Raw genomic sequence first — 20,005 nt, 5'->3', positions numbered from 1 at the left:
CAACTTTGTTTTGATTTGGAGGTGCGGCCTAAAACTTTTCTCTCCCCTTGAATTTCGACTCTCAAATTTCAGGTGCGGCTTAGAGTAGGGAAATTTATTTTTTTTCCCCTTTATTTCGAATCTCATTTTTCAGGTGCGACTTAGTTTCGAGTGCAGCTTAGATTCGAGTAAATATGGTAACTCTAACCTACCTTTCCTTCATGAGTGGCTGACTTCACCTGGGGAGATTTGAAATTGGGTACATCAGTGGTTTATTAATTATTACAAATATTGTGCAGATCCAGTTTTTCTGTTAGTGTATTACTATAATATGTATTGTTTTGTAAATATTAATATTTTTGTAAGACATCTTTTGTTGCAGTCTGCAGAACCTGTGGTGCATATTATGTTTTGGTTTCAGAAACCAAAAGACTGGGGTCTTCCTTTATGGGTAAATGACCTCCTTGGTATTAAGGATGACTTGGTGGATGAAAGGCACCAGGATTCAGACTCTGGCTCTGTCCTCCTCCTCCCAGAGGGAACCACTACTAGTGGAACTAAAGGATTGCTAAAGTAAGCAAATGTTATGCAAATAAAGGTTCTCTTGGTACGTGAAGGCAATAAAATCTGCTCGGGTTTCTTGCTGTGTCAGTCCGCAGTGTGTTTGGGGCTTTTCAGAAGGCAAATTGCAAAATTGAAAGGGATCCAATATCTACTGTTGCAAGGAAGACTTCTACGCTCCTGGACTACTGTGGATTGCTGTAAGATACCATGAAGCAATTAAAACAACAGCTCGCCTGCAGGGTCATCCACAGGTACACACCGAGTGAGGTGGCGCAGTGGTTAGACACTGGACTCGCATTCGGGAGGACGACGGTTCAATCCCGCGTCCAGCCATCCTGTTTTAGGTTTTCCGTAATTTCCCTAAATCACTCCAGGCAAATGCCGGGATGGTTCCTTTGAAAGGGCACGGCCGACTTCCTTCCCCTTCCTTGCCTAATCCAATGAGACTGATGACCTCGCTGTCTGGTCTCCTTCCCCAAACAACCCAACCCAACCACAGGTACACCAGGTGGGTGTATCCTTAGATCACAGACATGTGAACTGAAACCACAGAAGGCCACCATGCCAGGTGATCATGTGGGCCACTGCAGTCACCATATTAGAAGGTCACTACAGTTTGTGGACATCGTAAGAAAAATAAAACAGTCTTTACTGGAGCAACATTTTGAATACCATATCTTAAGCTTGGTTTGTCACCACTTAATGATATATTCTTACATGATGAGGACTGTTATGAGCAAGTTGTTGGTGTTTCAATTGTGCTTGCCTCTATCACCTATTGTGGCAGTCGTCTACTTGAGGAATTTGAAGAAATCACACCAAAAACAGTGCCACATAAAGCAAAGCACGTCTACAGGTGTGTAGACACGTTTGGTAGGAACCACATAAGTACCACTCACAGAAATATCAAATTCAACTTGGAGGTTGAGAAGAACAGTTGTTTTCCACATCTGGATATCCATTTGTCAAAAAGATCTGACTCTGTAATGTGGAGTACACAGAAAACTTTCATACCAGCCTATATCTACTAGTAAAGAGCTGTGCCATCACCCACTACAGTAATTTTGTTGTTTGATGTCACTTATATACAGAATGAGGACTGTTTGTTAGGACAACATACCATATTGAGCTGCATCATCTGCAAAATATCTTTGCTTCCAGTGGCTGAAAGAGGAAGAGGAAGAAGGCACTAAGCACACCAACACTCAGAAACAAGAGCAAAGAAGATCAACTTGACTTTCTACCATACACTGAAATGGCAGAGCTCCAAACAAGAAATGAATGAAGCCTATCAGTTGGTCGCTTGTAGAATTTGATAAATGTTTTGGGTAGTATGAAGGATAACCTAGGCTTTTCTAACATCTCAAGTATAGCGAATTCCTTAAAAGTGCAGCAAATCATATGTTGGACAGACCCATTGCTGCATTATACTGAACATATATGCAATGTAAGGCTTTGCCAAATCAGTACACACTGAGCACAGCTTAATGGAGGGCGCACAGTTCAGGTTTTGAAAAGATGTCTATTAACTGTCCGATGAGTGGTTTCTGAGACAGTATTATTAAGGTGGCAATTGAAATAAGAGTAAAATTGAATCTTATTAATTGGAGTAGGGACTGGGCACTCATTACCATTTGACGTCCTTCTTTGGAAGCTATAAGATGGAACTGACATCAGCATTCTGGACTTGTGATGCAGCAGTGGACAGCGAGTGCAGGCTGGTCATGTTAACACAGGGCCAGTGTAGAAATTAAATGGTTACAGTATGGCCTTTGCAAGGATGTGAATATCCAAAATTGCTGATGATTGTATAAGATGGACTGCAAGAATCTATTACTCAGCCAAAATATGCCTTCTGAAATGTAGTGAGCCAAAATATGCCTTCTAAAATGTTGTGGGTTCACTGCAGATTTACTTGGCAAGAAAATCGAAGATTTTAAACAAATTTGTTGTATTATTTATTCCATTGAAAATTTCGTAAACACCTCCAGACTAGGTAGATGTTTAATTGGCACTCATACATGCAATGCATTGGACAAAACATAAGTTACAAACCATTAACTGTTAGGGAAAAAAAGTGGGCTCAAATATAAATACGATTGATATAAAAATAAGATAGCAGTTGTGAAATGTGGTAAATACAGGCAAACATAAACAAAGGTGTTCATTTCTTCTCACACTGTCCAATGTGTAATCCCATGTGAAAGAACTGTGTGTATATTAAATGATTCACGTAGCGAAGTCAACAATTCAGCAAACAGTTGAGGTACATAAACAAGATTGAGAAAGCTGTAGCTTGAACAGACAACTTTGCTGACTTATATATCATTATTGGTGCATATTTTATTCAAGCAAGTTCTCAGTAGTCCTTGTGAGACAGATTGGTGTCAGACCTTTCCACTGTGTAAAAATCAGAGATGGTATAATGTCTCCCTTTCCTTTGCTCCCTTATGATATGAACACTTTTGCAGTTATGTAGTTAAAAATATGTACTCTTCTAACAATGAACACTGCTACTATAATACTTCTACAACATTATCAGAAATGTAGAAATTTCATTAAGTTCATAATAAAGTTATGTGATAATGATGTACTCATCTGTGTAATTGTTCATGATACGAAGCTCATTTCTTTATTGTCTGTGGGTGAAAAACAAATATGATTTTTCTAATTCATAGTACAGAAACTTTTCTTCAATCTCAATATTTACTGGTTTAGTTCACATTATTGATTCTTAATACCATTCCAGCACTCCACAAAGAGAACTTTTTTTCATGACAACAACATCTATGTGATAACTAATTTTCTTAGCACAAGATTAATTCACAGAAATATGCAATATTATTATTATTATTATTATTATTATTATTATTATGTTGTGTACCAGTTTTTATAGATATAAAATTTTAGAAAGTGCACCAGTACATAACATAAAGATTTGGAAAACATGAATTGTATAATTTATTGCTGAAATTTATTTAAGGGGAGTACAAACGTCCTATACCCACAGTGTTGAATTTGCAATATTGATGACCCATCATCTCAGATCCTTTGACAGATAGAGATCTGAAATTTTTGGGATGTATAGTATCACTCCTTTTCTGATTACTGAACCAGAATCAAAATGTACAGAGAAATAATTAGCTAGTTACGATTTTTTAAAAATGTTGTTCAATATTTTCTTTTAAAAGTCCACTTTTTCTTCAGTAAGTAAAAAACCATTAGAGGTAGAGATGTTTTGGGAGGTTCAGTAGCTGCAGTATACTAAGTGGTAACATAGTGTAAAATTAGAGATGTGTATCTGCAATAGTTCCTGAGATAATGGGTCAAATAATTTTAAAAATGTATTTTCGGCAAATCAAGTTCAAACATTTTATTTGATATTAACTTACACATGGAGGCATGCCAGCTTCTAGAAACAGCCAGGCCCATAATCAGCATTATCTGGATCCTGTTATTGACTATCCTGCAAACCTAGAAGCTCCCTTCTTTTCCTGCCCCTTGCTTCTTTAGTCATTTCCTCTGCTGCACACTGGGCTTTCATGATCGTAAGTCGATCCATTCGCTGAAAGGCTTGCAGTGTGTTGGCACCTGGAGTGATACCAAGTTCCTCTAGTACCCCAATTCTTCCCTTTATACCATCATTAAATGTTATCATAGCATCACAAACACCCAAGCTTAGAGTTTTCCTTCCTACAAAGACATTTTTTGGTACGCGGGTCCAAATTACATTATTGAAAGACTCATTCAGGTTTTGTGTTCGACCATGGAGAAATTTGGAAAGGAGGTGAGGATGAGATATTTCGCTATACAGGGTGTTACAGAAAGGTACGGCCAAACTTTCAGGTAACATTCCTTACACACAAATAAAGAAAAGATGTTATGTGGACATGCGTCCGGAAACGCTTAATTTCCATGTTATAGCTCATTTTAGTTTCGTCAGTATGTACTGTACTTCCTCGATTCTCCGCCAGTTGGCCCAATTGAAGGAAGGTAATGTTGACTTTGGTGCTTGTGTTGACCTGCAACTCATTGCTCTACAGTACTAGCATCAAGCACATCAGTACCTAGCATCAACAGGTTAGTGTTCATCACAAACGTGGTTTTGCAGTCAGTGCAATGTTTACAAATGCACAGTTGGCAGATGCCCATTTGGTGTATGGATTAGCACGTGGCAACAGCCGTAGCGCGGTACGTTTGTATTGAGACAGATTTCCAGAACGAAGGTGTCCCGACAGGAAGACGTTCGAAGCAATTGATCGGCATCCTAGGGAGCACGGAACATTCCAGTCTATGTCTCCCGACTGGGGAAGACGTAGAACAACGACACCTGCAATGGGCGAGGCAATTCTTCGTACAGTTGACGATAACCCTAATGTCAGCGTCAGAGAAGTTGCTGCTGTACAAGGTAACATTGACCATGTCACTGTATGGAGAGTACTACGAGAGAACCAGTTGTTTCCGTACCATGTACAGCGTGTGCAGGCACTATCAGCAGCTGATTGACCTCCACGGGTACACTTCTGCGAATGGTTCATCCAACAATGTGTCAATCCTCATTTCAGTGCAAATGTTCTCTTTACGGATGAGGCTTCATTCCAACGCGATCAAATTGTAAATCCGCACGCAATTGTGCAATCACGTCATCAACACAGATTTTCTATGAACGTTTGGGCAGGCGTTGTTGGTGATGTCTTGATTGGGCCCCATGTTCTTTCACCTCCACTCAATGGATCACGTTATCATGATTTCATACGGGATATTCTACCTGTGCTGCTAGAATGTGTGCCTTTACAAGTATGACACAACATGTGGTTCATGCACGATGGAGCTCCAGCACATTTCAGTCGAAGTGTTCGTATGCTTCTCAGCAACAGATTCGGTGACTGATGGATTGGTAGAGGCGGACCAATTCCATGGCCTTCACACTCACCTGACCTCAACCCTCTTGACTTTCATTTATGGGGGCATTTGAAAACTCTTGTCTACGCAACCCCGGTACCAAATGTAGAGACTCTTCGTGCTCGTATTGTGGATGGCTGTGATACAATACGCCATTCTCGAGGGTTGCATCAGCGCATCAGGGATTCCATGTGACGGAGGGTGGGTGCATGTATCCTGGCTAACGGAGGACATTTTGAACATTTCCTGTAACAAAGTGTTTGAAGTCACGCTGGTACGTTGTGTTGCTGTGTGTTTCCATTCAATGATTAATTTGATTTGAAGAGAAGTAATAAAATGAGCTCTAACATGGAAAGTAAGCGTTTCCGGACACATGTCCACATAATATATTTTCTATCTTTGTGTGTGAGGAATGTGTCCTGAAAGTTTGGCCGTACCTTTTTGTAACACCCTGTATATTGGTTTAATAGCTTCCATCACTACAGATGGTATGCTATTTTTGTGCCTAAATTGTTCCTCGGTACCTGCTGCCTGAGCTTTGCGGTAGTTGCACCATGAATCAAAACCAGGTGGACAAAGACCACGTATAGGTGTATCATCAGTGGAAGATTTGTGGAAGAATGTAGCCCACAATGCTCATTTCATCCCTTATAGGTCATATGTATTGTTTCTTATTGCCATTCCATAATAATGCCGGAGTTCATCAATGTTTTTGTCTGTAAGTCTTCCTTTACCATTTAGAGTCTTTCCATCTGATAACTTCTTTTTTCCTTTTGTCTGCTTCAATTTTTGGAGACGTGTTCCCATCCGTTTTTGAACGTGGCCCACACATTCAATCTTAACAATCTGCTTATTACCATAAGGTTGGCTTTCCACTACTGATTTGTAAACTTTTGAATCACCGTCCCCCAAGTATTCATTGTAACACACACCTCTCTCCTGTTGTGAACATCTGAACATAAACAACTGCAATAGCCTCCATACCCCCACTAGTTCCCTCATAATTCTTAGCACAATTTGTTTTATGGCTTTCACGTGTTTCATCAACTGATTTACACTAATGACAGTATTTAGTTAGCACTTCAATGTCTAAAACTTTACCTGTGTCAACACTAGTGACAGTTGCAACTGCATTTTTTTTTTTTTTTTTTTTTGTGTGTGACGTCTCTTCTGCCATGTGCCATCAACTGCCACAGATAAGTCTGTTGTGTTATTTAGTTCTACTGCTTCTTTAGCAGCAGCTTTCATAAAAGCAACAGCAACAGATTTGACACATTCACCAATTACTTCTGTGTACTTACTTGATCTGGTTGGTGGGTTTGGCAAGTTCAGCGTTGCACATAATACTTCAGCTGCAGTAAATCCTTTCCCAATGCACCTCATTCCACACAGGAATCTAACATTGCTCTCAAACAAGTCATACTTGCACTTTCCAGAAGTCCAAAATGATGTTGAGAGCCTGCAAACTTCGCACTGAATATTCAGTTTGTTAGCCAGTTCAGTTCTTGCAGATGAGTCCTCAGAGATGTTAATTTGCCCACCACAAACCTTACATGACACAGCATCTTGCAAAACTTGTCCTAACACACTCAAATCTAAAAGAACATAACCTAAACTATTTTGATCTCTGTCAATAAATAAATCCTCATGGTCTCAAAGTTTCCTCTTCGAAGCGCTAGTAGGTGTGTCCTTATCACAGGTCTGTGAAATATCTATTTCAGGATCAACACTGGATTCAGATTTTGTGATATGCTGATTTCCATGGAAATGTCACTTTTTAAAACAATCCTTTCTTTTCGTCATGTTGAAAAGAGGTATAAGAGCATATAATAAACACCAAACCACTATGTTTCCAGTTCAAAACTTATGAAACACAACCACCACAAAGTAAATAAACAAAATGCATGTGCTATACCGCCATTTCTGTTTACACAGTGCATCCAACCTCTTAACACGAACATTAACATGATTTCAAGGAATAAATAGCTGAAAATCACGGCCTTATAGATTGAATAGTTCGAGAGAGAGATACTTAGGCAAGTCAGTGCAGAACGACCAGATAATTTTTCACACACACAATTAACTTTGAAATGATAAAAACTACACTTCCAATTGGAATTTTTCGACAAATAATGCATCAAATTATTCAGGAGAGATCAAATATTAATAAGAGATAATAATCCGAAAATGTCACTTTTTGACCAATTCCGTCATATGTACTCCCCTTAAAACATTACTGAAAAGAATGTGGTGTCACAAATTTCTATTATTTCCAGAAGTTCCTATTATTCTTGGTTTAAGTGGTCATTAGTATTCAAATGTGTGAAGTCTTGCAATGCTAACCATGAGACTGTAGAGGGTATGTCTTCCTAAAACTAAGGATATGGCTGAGATCTTGAATTTATGAAGCAGTGAAGCACCAGGGATCACATTAAAAAGGAAGAGGGGAAACTTGGATACTTGCAGTGGGCAGACATGCTGGAAAGATATGTGAAATTCTGGATGTAAGATGGTTGAAAAATATAGAAAGTACACTGAAGTGCCATAGAAAATTGGATAGGCATGTGTATTTAAATACAGAGATATGTAAACAGGCAGAATATGGCACTGCAGTTGGCAATGCCTATGTAAGTCAACAAGTGTCTGGCACAATTGTTAGCTCAGTTACTGCTGCTGCAATGGCAAATTATCGAGATTTGAGTGAGTTGGAACTTGGTGTTATAGTTCGTGCCCAAGCTATGGGACACGGCATCTCCGAGGTAGCTATTAAGTGGAGATTTTCCCATACAACCATTTCATGAATGTATCGTGAATATCAGGAATCCGGTAAAATATCAAATCTCTGACTTCGCACGGCCGGAAAAAGATTCTGCAAGAACAGGACCAACAACGACTGAAGAGAATTGTTCAACGTAACAGATGTGCAACCCTTCCACAAATTACTGCAGATTTCAATGCTGGGCCATCAACAAGTGTCAGCACATGAACCATTCAATGAAACATAATCGATATGGACTTTTGGTCAATGGCCCACTAGTGTACCCTTGATCGTTATTGAACATACTGTCATGCCTTGCTACAAGCTGTTCAGAAGAGATCTCCACCAGCTCATGCTCTTATGGATTTATGGACAGCACTGCAGGATTCATGTTGTCAATTCCCTCCAGCACTACTTTAGACATTAGTAAAGTCCATGCCACATCCTGTTGAGATACTCTGGCTTGCTCGTGTGGGGGCCCTACATGATATTAGGCAGGCGTACCGGTTTCTTTGGCTCTTCAGTGTATTTGCTTAACATACTTGGGTGATGCAACCTGGCTTCATAGCAGATAATGACTTAAATGTAGCTCCTGCTTGTTTACCATAGTTTAGTATCATAGATGTTTCTGTGAGGATAATGAGTGAGGACCAGACAAAATAGACAACTTAGTTCAGGTTTAATGAAACAAGGCTCTTGTTTGCTGATAGCTGAATACAATGAAACTGAATACAATGATATTTACATTGAAGTTGCTGCAAACACTGTCACTCTTGAACTTTGTCATTCCTGCTGTGCAGTTGGTGTGGATTATTATTATTATTATTATTATTGTTATTATTAATTCCCCCCACCCCCTCTCTCGGAATCTCCTTCACCCTCTCTCTCTCTCTCTCTCTCTCTCTCTCTCTCTCTCTCTCTCTCTCTCTCTCTCTCTCTGTGTGTGTGTGTGTGTGTGTGTGTGTGTGTGTGTGTGTGTGTGTGTGTTTCTGTACAATGTGATAGACTAGCCACTTTCTGAAGGAGCATTTATTTAGTGAAACACTGTCTGCAGTTTCTGTAACTTACTGCTGGAATAGTATTGTATGTATTCATTTTTAGATTGCTAGACTGAATTTTTTTTTTCCAGATTTGCTCCATGTGAATTCAGTGCTGTGCAGCCAGTTGCTGTGAAAATCAAACGGCCAGCATTTGCAGATGTGGCACCCACATTGCTGTCATCTTCCACATGGGCAGATCTCTTCTGGTTTCTTTTTACGCCTTACACAATGTATACTCTCATGTTAGTATGCAGCTTCAAGTGATGACATATACAGGGTGACAATTATTGAACTATATGAAAAAAATGTAAATTAGTTACAAACTACAGGGTGCATACACTTTATTCCACATGTAAACATCACTACAGATATTTAAGGCTAGTTTATGCCATGTTTGATATGCCTGCCATCATTAGCAATGATGTGGCACAGACAAATATCGAAATTCTGCAATACCCGCTGAAGTGTCGGAACTTCGATGCTGTCAGTGGCCTCCTGAAGGGCTGTTTTCAGCTGAACAATGGCTTTGTGGTTCTTGCAGTACATCTTGTTTTTCATATAGCCCCACAAAAGTAATCACATGTGTTCAGATTCAGAGAATGTGGCGGCCAGTCGAGGCCCATGCCAGTGGCCCCGGGTACCGCAGAGTCAGAATGTGTTCCCCAAAGTTCTCCTCCAGGACATCAAACACTCTCCTGCTTTGATGGGGCCAAGCTCCATCTTGCGTGAACCACATCTTTTCAAAATTAGGTCACTTTGGATAATGAGGATGAAATCATCTTCCAGAACCTTCTCATACCTTTTGCTAGTCACTGTGCCATCAAGGAATATTGCACTGATTATTCTGTTACTGGACATTTCACACCACAGTTACCCGTTGAGGGTGAAGAGACTTCTCAGTCACGAAATGAGGCTTCTCAGTCCCCCAAATGCACTAATTTGGCGTACAGACAAACTCGTCCAAATGAAAGTGGGCGTAGTAATTTCCATCATGCCCCATGGCCAACCATGCAGTTTGAATGTCCTAATGCAAACCATTCAACGGTTATGACAATTTTATTTCATATAGTTCAATAATTGTCACCCTGTATGTTGTATTACCTTAGGTACACATTTTACTGTTTTATTTAAACTCACACTTTGTACTTGCAAAAAAGGAATACATTTGATCAGTTAGGGAAAAGGACAAGTAAATCTTCCTTGTTAACAAGTTATCCTGTAATCTTTATTTGTAGTATGTGATACTGGAGAACGATTAAGTGATGATAATTCAGGTAGATCACTTACCATTAAGAATATTGATACAAGAGATTTTATTGGTAAAATTCAGATACTGCTGTTTGTGGAAATATTTGACAAGAAAACATTGCAGTCAGAAGCTACGAAAGCTCTAATAATTCGACTGATTCTGTCAGTTTTCCTTTTTTTGTTGTTGTTTCCAGAGCTGTTGAACTTGGTTTCGAACTTCAGATATAAGTGAAAATGTAAGAAAGAAGTCAGTCAGTTGGAAGTAGCTTCCACTAGACTTATTTTAAGCTTTTGTTTATCTCATTTAGTGAGAAAACTGATATCATCAATGTAATTTATATTGTCACAATTATTTGTTTGATAAGCAAGATGGAACTATCTTTTTAGTTATGATTTCATAAAATAATTCATGCTTCAAACAATGTATTTTGCTTGAAGGATCAGTGAAATGCATTTCTTTGTTTTTGTAAAGAAAAGAAGAGAAGGAGAATTATAGGATTGAAACTCCGTGAAGTGGCCAGGTAATATCTCATTGCAAAGAGTACTCTTGCTCTGTCAGGACAGTGCATGGCTTCTAAGGCAGAAATCAAAAGAATGAGAAAACACCACCACGGGGAGCAGTTTTGTACTATACGTAACTTTGATATAGAGCATCCTTATCAAACTGTGTATACAAGTCCTTGGGAAATCCAGTATAAGTTAAAAACTTTAACTGTTCATAATACACAAATTAACATAAGTCCTGAGGCCAGTTTTTATGTACTACTTTTGTAGAGAAAGTTGCGACTGCACCGTGACAGTCCTCGTCTGCTGCTAACTGGAGCTATTTGGCAGGAACTGGCTAGAGCTGTAGTCAGGCGATCTCATGTCCAGGTGATTGGTGATGCCTCAGCTCAGGGGGTGTGGCAGTCATGTGACCAGTGGTTGGGTAGTTCTGATCACTGGCACTGGCACTGGCACTGGCACTGGCACTGTCGGACAACTGCGAAACCTCTAATGCCAACCTCTGCACACAGAACGATTACCCCCTGTGAGGTATCAACTGGCTATGACACCACACTCCAAGAAAATTCTAATTAATTGTAGTAACTACATTCAGTTCCCATCAAGTCATTCTCATACAGTCTCTTCGTTATGTTGGCAATCAGTCCATCTGAATGGTGACTGATGTAATGAATTGATTTTGATTCACTTATTTCTGTAGACTTTATTTATTTATGCATTTATTTTACCTGGCAAGATTATGGCCTTCAGGCCCTCTCTTACACCTAACCAGGCATACTCAGATTGAACGAATTACAGTTTCTACAGAACATTAAGGACATATAATGTGTTATACAGTATTAATTTTAAAGAAAAAAAATAGAGATTATATCAGTAGTACAATGATAATTGTAGCAATCAAAAAAATAATTATAACAATCAAGAATAATTGTAACAATCAAGAATAATAATAATAATAATAATAATAGTAATGACTATGTATATGAAAGTAAACATATTTTTCTTTTATGAATGTCAGTCCTATTGCTAGTTCCTAGTTGGGAATTTTCTCATTATGTTCTTGCAGCTTGTGAGTTATTCTCATCGAGCAGGGACATAAGACGATAGAGTGGGGTGAAAGAGATATAGAAGAGGTAGATAGGTTAGAGGAAGAGAAATAGAATGGTAAAATTCGAAGCTATGGTGGAGAGGAGAAAGAAAGAGATGAGAGGGGCACAACAATGGTGGCTATACCTTCCCTAATATGTAAGTTTTGAGTTCCCTCTTGAATGTTGAGTGGTTCTGGACAAGACGCAGATCACAGGGGAGCACGTTCCATAGTCGTATGGCTGAGATGGAGAATGACACGGAGAAGATTTTGTGCTATGTAAAGGTACAGCCAAGATGCTAGACATATCCGATCTGGTATTGCGGTTGTGGAATGATGATAGGTGTTTAATGTGAGAAGATAAGTATTGGGGGCACCAGTGGCTAAGAAATCGATGAAGTAAGCACATCGTGTGGAGATCGCGTGCCTTATGTGGGCGTATCCAACCTAGCTGGGAGTATGAAGGACTGATATGATCATACAACCGTATGTTGCATACGTATCTAACACAAGCATTCATCACTAGCTCGAGGCATCTCGAATTTTCATTATTTGTGCCATGTTGAACTACATCACAGTAGTAAAGATTAGGCAAGACTAGTGTTTGGACTAATTTTTGTTTAATATGGGTTGGAAATATTTTTCTAAATTTTTGAATTGCATGTAGGGAGGAGAGCGATTTCCGGCAAGCTGTGACTGTTTGTTCTTCCCAGTTTAGGTGTTCATCCAAGATTATTCCAAGGTCTCTTACTGTTTTTTGGTATGGTAGTTGGGTACCATTGAGGAGTATTTGAGGGACTGTTTCGCGAAAGTACCGGCTGATTAACTTTGGATGAGATATAAGTATGACCTGGGATTTCTTGGGGTTTAGTTTCAGACCTAGGTTCTGTGCCCATCGAGAAACAGAGCAAAGATCTGCGTTTATACTCGCTACTGCGTCAGCAATGTTCTGGGGGCTTGCACTTTTGTACAGTTGGATGTCGTCGGCATATAGATGGTAGTTGCAGGAGTGAATCACTGAAGAAATATCATTAATGTACAGTGAGAAGAGTAATGGACCAAGGACGGAGCCTTGGGGAACTCCAGAGAGCACGTTTTTCCATGATGACTTTTCCGACCCACAAATGACTTGTTGACTTCTGTTTTTGAGGTAGCTGTCGAACCAGTGTATTGCACTGTTTGAGAAATTCAGCTGTTTCATTTTAATTAGTAATATATCGAAGTCAACTGTATCAAAAGCCTTGCTAAAGTCAAGCAGTGTTAGGATGGTAGCTTCACGTCTGTCCATAGCATGTTTAATGTCATCAGTTACTTTGATTAATGCAGTTGCAGTACTATGGTGCTTTCGAAAGCCTGACTGATATTTGTCATGGATGTTATGAGTTTTGAGGTAATCCGTCAGCTGTTCATGGACGATGTATTCTAGGGCTTTAGATATTGCAGGTAGTATGCTGATCGGCCTGTAGTCACCTGGCGACTTAGGGTTGAATTAAACTTTGCTTCCACTCAGTAGGATATGTACTACTAACAAGAGACAGGTTGAAGATGTCTGTGATAACTGGAATAATAGTGTCTACGATGTTCTTAATCATGCCAATGCTCACTCCATCATTTCCTACTGCCTCGGAAGAGATTCTCATAATTGCCTTGTGTACTGTGCCAGTAGTGACATGTTTTAGGAAAAACTTGTATCTCGAGAGATTGATATCTTGGGGCTGGTAATTTGTTGCTGAGTGGCAGTTTACAGCTGTTGAGAAGAAATTGTTTAATTCTTCTGCAGACGCTTGATAAACAGCGTCAGATCTTCGCTACCCTATACCAAAACTGCGCAGCTTTTTCCACAGTGCAGCAGGTTTTGATATGCTGCATACGACAGAGTGGGCATGTCTGATTTTGGCATTCCTCATGCTTTGCTTGGTTCTGTTTCGGAGTTTCCTATAAGCTTCGTACACCTCGGGAGTTGGGTTACGCTTGAAGGCCCTATGTGCAGCATCACATTTATTCATTAACTGGTGTAATGCAGTGGTGAGCCACGGAGTGGGAGCTCTCTTTACCTTGACAGTGCATTGAGGAGCATGTTTATCATACAGTGCAATAATTTTGTGACATAATTCCCTAATTTTTCCGTCTAAAGTTGGTTCATTGCTTAGATCATGCCAAGGGATGTCTGAGCAATCCTTTTGAAGAGCGTCAGGGTTAACATTTTTTAGGTTTCTGTAGGTTACCAGGTGAGATTTTTCTTTGGTAGTATACATTGAGCAATTTAAGAATATCACGTCATGAGCAGAGAGTCCCGGAGCAAATGTCTGATTGACGCGAATTATTTTATCTGGTCGCTTTGTTGCTATTATATCTATGAGCGTATGGCTGTGTGGCGTGTGATGAGTTGGGTCATTGTTCCACAATTCACATTGCAGACTGAAGCTGCTACTAGACTGCTTGTATGTTATGCTAACTTCACTCTCTCATTAATAGTAGTCTGCTTATATGATATTAGCGTATCTTTATTTATAGTTAAAATATGTCTTAGTTATTTAATATATTTATATGAATATATGGGATTATCAGAGGAAAATAATGATATATTTACTGTCAGGTTATTGCTTTATTTTTATTAGGAACATTCTATTTCTGTTACAAAAGTAGTGTATATGATCACAGGTTCCGAATATTAAGATGTCCACAAGGAATCACTGCTAAGGTTTTTTCTTTAATTTTTTATTCCTGGTGTGTTAGTGACTCTTGTTACATCTGCTGCCACCTCCTTAAATGCATTCGCACTTGAGTGTATACCTCCTCCATGCAGCTGAAAACAGGATACAAAGTCTGTGTGTGAATGGTGTTATAGTTGTCTGCTTCATATTTCATTGGGAACTGTTACCCATAAATGCCTTTATGATCATAATGACACAGTATTGTTATAATGTTAATGTTCTTAAAGAGAGCCCTGCATGACTTTACATTTACAAAACATTTGCAGAACAAACGTTTCATACATTTTTCTTTGAATGCTTGACAATATTTGTCTGTAATATATGCCAGCTTTGAATTTCTGATTGCTGGACAACACAGTGACAAAGGTTTTAAGTGGAGCGCAGGCCAAACAGTAATTTTAGAATTAGATCATCAATGTGTTGATTTCATTTTATTGTGATAATGACAAATTCTGGAGCAACATATATAGGCAAATGTGCGCACGCATATTCGCACTTGCACACACACTTGATATTGCACTATGATCATTCTGAAATACTGATTTATACAGATGGTAGTGAAGGAATGTCCGGATAGAAATAATGGGACAGCTGAGAAAATAGTGGTTCTGCATGAGGAAGACCAATGCCCCTCTATGTGTACTGACTGCTAGTGTAAGGATTGTTTTAATCAAAGATATAAAAAGAAAAGCAACAATGTCCCACTTCAGTGTTAGTAGTTTTATAGTAGCACCTTATGTTGTTTGGCATTAAACAGATTGCATATGGAAACATTAGTTGCATGAATAACTGACATATAGAGCTGGAAATTTTTAAAATCTAAATAACTCTTGCCACGTGAGTGATGGCCTTTGATAGTAACTATTCACACTTCTGTGCAAATTTCTTCCATTCAGAAAATCACCTGGTAATTATGTAATTGTCATATTAGGTGATGAATTGTATATCTTATTCAGATTTCTTCCTGTGATGAGGCGTGAAGAGGATGAGGACGACTCTGCCTTTGCCAAGCGCTTGCAGACAGAAATTGCAGCTGCGCTAGGTCTTTCAGCCACAACTTGCACTGCAGCAGATAAGGTAAATGTTTGCCTCTGTTGGTTGTGATTGTAAATGAATACTAAAATCGTCCATTAGAAAATTCAAACTAATTTATGTACTTTAGAGATTACATAAAAGTTTTGTTCTGAAGTGAACCTACATAGTTGTTAACATTCTCTTGATATTTCACAAAATTGTCTTGTGAAATATTAGTATTTCATGCACTTCTAACGTACTAGAAATATAGAAATATTTATGACGAAGGGAAATATAATAAAGAGATAGAGATGATGATGATGATGATGATGATGATGATGATAAAAAAATCTTTATTTGTACATGCAGTAGAACTTCGAATATACATTCTCTGATTTTACGTTTTTTTGCAATTCTACATCATAAATTCAAAGCCGCTGTGAAAAACTCGTGAGGTAAATGCTAAAAATTTCATTTTTATGTTCCTTGCTAGTAACAATTACTTGATTCTCAGTTCTTACTTGATGTATCACTTGACTTCGTCCTGTTTTCTTCCTACTGACATTTGATGTGACAAAATGAGTTATAAGTGGCACAACAGACAGATGATTTGCACCATGGGTGCTGGCAGAGTTAAGGGAATATTTTAGGCTGTTGTAGAGAGGGGAGACATGAGAGAGGAAATGCTGACGTAATCCACTATTGTCATTGCCAACACAACTTGCAACATTTAGCTTCACCGTGCAATGATGAGGGGTTGAGTACATTTCACACTATTTTTTGCAGGAGCTGGTGTAATCATAACATGGTGGCACTGTGAAGGTGACAAGGAATGATCTTTCAATTATTACAAGTTGTTTTTTATCAATGTGGTAGTGACAGGAGAATCTGTTGTAGCCACCACTCTTCAGGGGAATATGTTTGTGCAAAATATTTGTGACAAGGAATAATATGGCTCATTTCACTTCCAGCAATTTAAGCTGTTCTCTTTATGTTCCTTCCTCACCACATACTCAGAAATCACCACATATTCATAAATAAACAGATAAATATTTATTTCATCCTTCTTTCTCTAACCAAACAGTAATGTTTAACAACATTGAATATTGCAGAAAGTACTGTATTACGAAAGCAGTGAATGTGATAACAATGCTAAGTTGAAAAAAGATATTGTCATGCACTGAGTTAAAAACCTGTAACCTCTTAAGTCATGTAATCATGGTGTTATTCATTACAGTACAGATTTTTTGTCAGAATTTAGTATTGTGCATTAATTATCATAAAATCTCTTGAAGCATTACATCATTAATTTTTTATTAATTGACTTTTAATAATAAGTGTGAGGTATTTGTGATATACTTTTAATATACAATTGCTTTGAAATGGCACACTGTGCACATATCACACACTATGAAAGAAATGAATGATTGAAATACACAAAGTTCATGCAGGGGTTGTTCACGAGCGCTCGCCAAAGTTGACAGTCAAAAGCCCACTAGTGACGTCACAACTGCAAAAAGTGGTTTGAAGTTGCGTTCACAATGCCACTGGAAACGTGTTTGTATTGGAAACATTATTTCCTTCATTGTTTCCCATCTGTTTCCAACATTGTTTCTTGTCTCTGTTTCTGTCTTCACTTGCAGTAAACATATCTCAGTGTATTTGCATTATCTGCAATGCCATTTATTGCATTGTTTTCATGTTGTCTGCCACACCATGTCTAGAGATGAGGAAACTGTAATATGTGCTGCATGCTGCATTTTTAATATTCGAAGGTTCATGCAAACACAATGAAAGACGTTGTCCTCATTTGTTCATTATGTATTTATTTATGTGACTTGTGATCTGAAGCTCATTAGCATATCTCATTGTTTTATAGTTTTACAGAATAAGGTTGCATTTATCAAAGAATTTTGTAATTGGTTTTGAAATTACTATATTATTTTGTTGGAGAGTTTGTACAGTACTTGGCACTGGTTGATAAAATTGTATTAGTTGTTGTAAGAAATAGATTTGTTGGTTTGCATAAAATCGTTGACTTTGGTGATGGAAAACATACTATAAAACAACTGGTGGGGAAAAACTTGCTACATATAGGAGCTGTATATGGAAGACAGCTTTAGTTTCTGTAATTTCACGTGGATATCATCTAATGATGTTGAATTTGGTTTCACATTTTCTTTAAAAAAAAAAAAAATAGAAATTTAAGGAAAGCAATTTCAACCAGATACAGTGTTAGTCTTAATGTTTTGTCAGTAGGAGATTCATTCCAGAGCCTTGAGTACTTATTTCCATGTTTTGAAGCAAGTTATGACAAATGACCTTATTTTGGTTTCTCAGTATTCTACCAAATGTAGCAGCAGTGTTCTGCAGAGTGTCTTGTTTTATTGCTGTTCTTGTACTGCTTGCTTCATATATTTCACAAACAGCCCGTCAGCTTGGTTCAATGGTAAAAACTTGACAGTCTGCTGCCTCGTTCACTGCAATTTTTCTTCCCCCAGGAAAACTTAATACAGCAGGAGAAAACAACTCTAGACAACAGATGACACAATGCGACATGTAAATGTACACTTGCACTGTGCAGAGGTGATATGCAGTAGTTGTCCTGAAACATTGATTCCTTTAATCTATACTGGCTAGGGATAGATGTTCCCATGTTTCAAAAACATGTTTCAAGCTTATATATATGCAGCTTGAAGTCTACTCAGCCCAATTAAACTGTCATTGGCTACAGAAGGAAAACACACACCACCCTATGTTAGATTCTGATGCCTCTCACTGTACGTCACAATTTTCAGTTTAATTCACCACGTTCATCAATTTTTGCTTTTTCCTGGTTGAACATGAAGGAAAGATGTCTCAAAGAAGCATGGTTTGAGGTGTAATTGGTTGTCATAGCACATCGTAAAATAGCTCGGTTACTTTGTACCCAGCTACCAATTTCAGTAAAAAGAGTTTTTGTTTGCTGTTACAAATCTGTGATTTTACCACAAATTATTATATAAGCATTTTATTGTACATTTAATTCTCATCATTGAGACAGATTTTATGCATTTGTTTTTGCTCTTATTTTGGGGGTTTTAACATCTCCTTTGATTCTGCGTTTTTCTCAGTTTCACAGTTTTTAAGTCAGGACCTGACAAAAATGTAAAATAGGGATTCCACTGTAATAATTTCAGTCTTGAACATTATTTTTGTACATTTATGTTACCATGCCATAAATATAATGAATACATGTAAGTAGCACATTATATACTATTATATAAACAGTTATCACCACTAATGTAACGAAATATCTACAAATGTAATAATACTGACAGGTGATCAGAAATCTTTGGTTATAAATGTCGTTTAGTTAGCAACTGTTTCAGATTGCCATTAAAAAGATTTGCATAGAGTTGCCTTATATTATTTGGCAACCTGTTACAGAATTCTTTTAGAAAAAGGATACCGACAGCTGTAACTCTTCCTTTTATTATTTAAGCAACTAGTTTTGACACTTCATTTTAGGAAGAACTACAGCTGTTGGTGGCCTTTTTCTACAAGTTACTGATCAGCCACATACCTGCGTCCACATCTATATGATGGATCTGTAAAAACTAAATGTACAGAATTGTCTTCCAGCTACAAGTACACTGTGGTCTATAGCTCCCTTATTACTCAGCATCCTATGGTAATTGCACCAGGTTCACGTATTTTAGTTATGAATGTCTCACTTCATTACACTTATTTCTTCATCCTCTTTTACAGTCATAATTGTCTTAAGAACATACAATGAGCTCACAGTCAGTAAATTATACTTGATGAAGTAATCCTTCAGAATTGGCATTTGCTGTTATTAGCAAGTATTCTAACTGCCTGCTTCTGAAGCATGAATATCCTATCAGTGTAGACTTCATATAATTAAAGATGTACACACAGGAAGCAGCTACGTGGGTAGCAGAGGCTGTGTGGAGGGGACTGGGCGGCTTTTTAGGTTAAAGCATCTTGGGGAAATCACAGATGTGTTACCAGTCTACATCTATCTACATCTACATGGATACTCTGCAAATCACATTTAAGTGTCAGGCAGAGGGCTCATCAAACCACCTTCACAGTTCTCTATTATTCCAATCTTGTATAGTTTGTGGAAAGAACGAACACCTATATCTTTCCGTACAAGCTCTGATTTCTCTTATTTTATCGTGGTGATCAT

General features: G+C 38.2%; 1 protein-coding gene across 1 annotated transcript in view; it reads left to right on the top strand.

The window, feature by feature from the left end:
* The window catches only part of LOC124607191 (lipid droplet-regulating VLDL assembly factor AUP1-like), a 93,806-nt gene that overhangs the window by 33,246 nt on the left and 40,555 nt on the right, over positions 1–20,005 (top strand). The window contains exons 4-6 of the mRNA XM_047139412.1: positions 401–552; positions 9,333–9,485; positions 15,753–15,873. Of these exons, the coding sequence (XP_046995368.1) occupies positions 401–552; positions 9,333–9,485; positions 15,753–15,873 (426 nt within the window). The remainder of the gene's footprint in view (positions 1–400; positions 553–9,332; positions 9,486–15,752; positions 15,874–20,005) is intronic.

Source organism: Schistocerca americana, chromosome 3 (assembly GCF_021461395.2).
Source record: "Schistocerca americana isolate TAMUIC-IGC-003095 chromosome 3, iqSchAmer2.1, whole genome shotgun sequence".
Lineage (NCBI taxonomy): Eukaryota > Metazoa > Arthropoda > Insecta > Orthoptera > Acrididae > Schistocerca > Schistocerca americana.
Note: the sequence above shows the minus strand (reverse complement) of the source record. Positions and strands in the feature narration are given on the sequence as shown.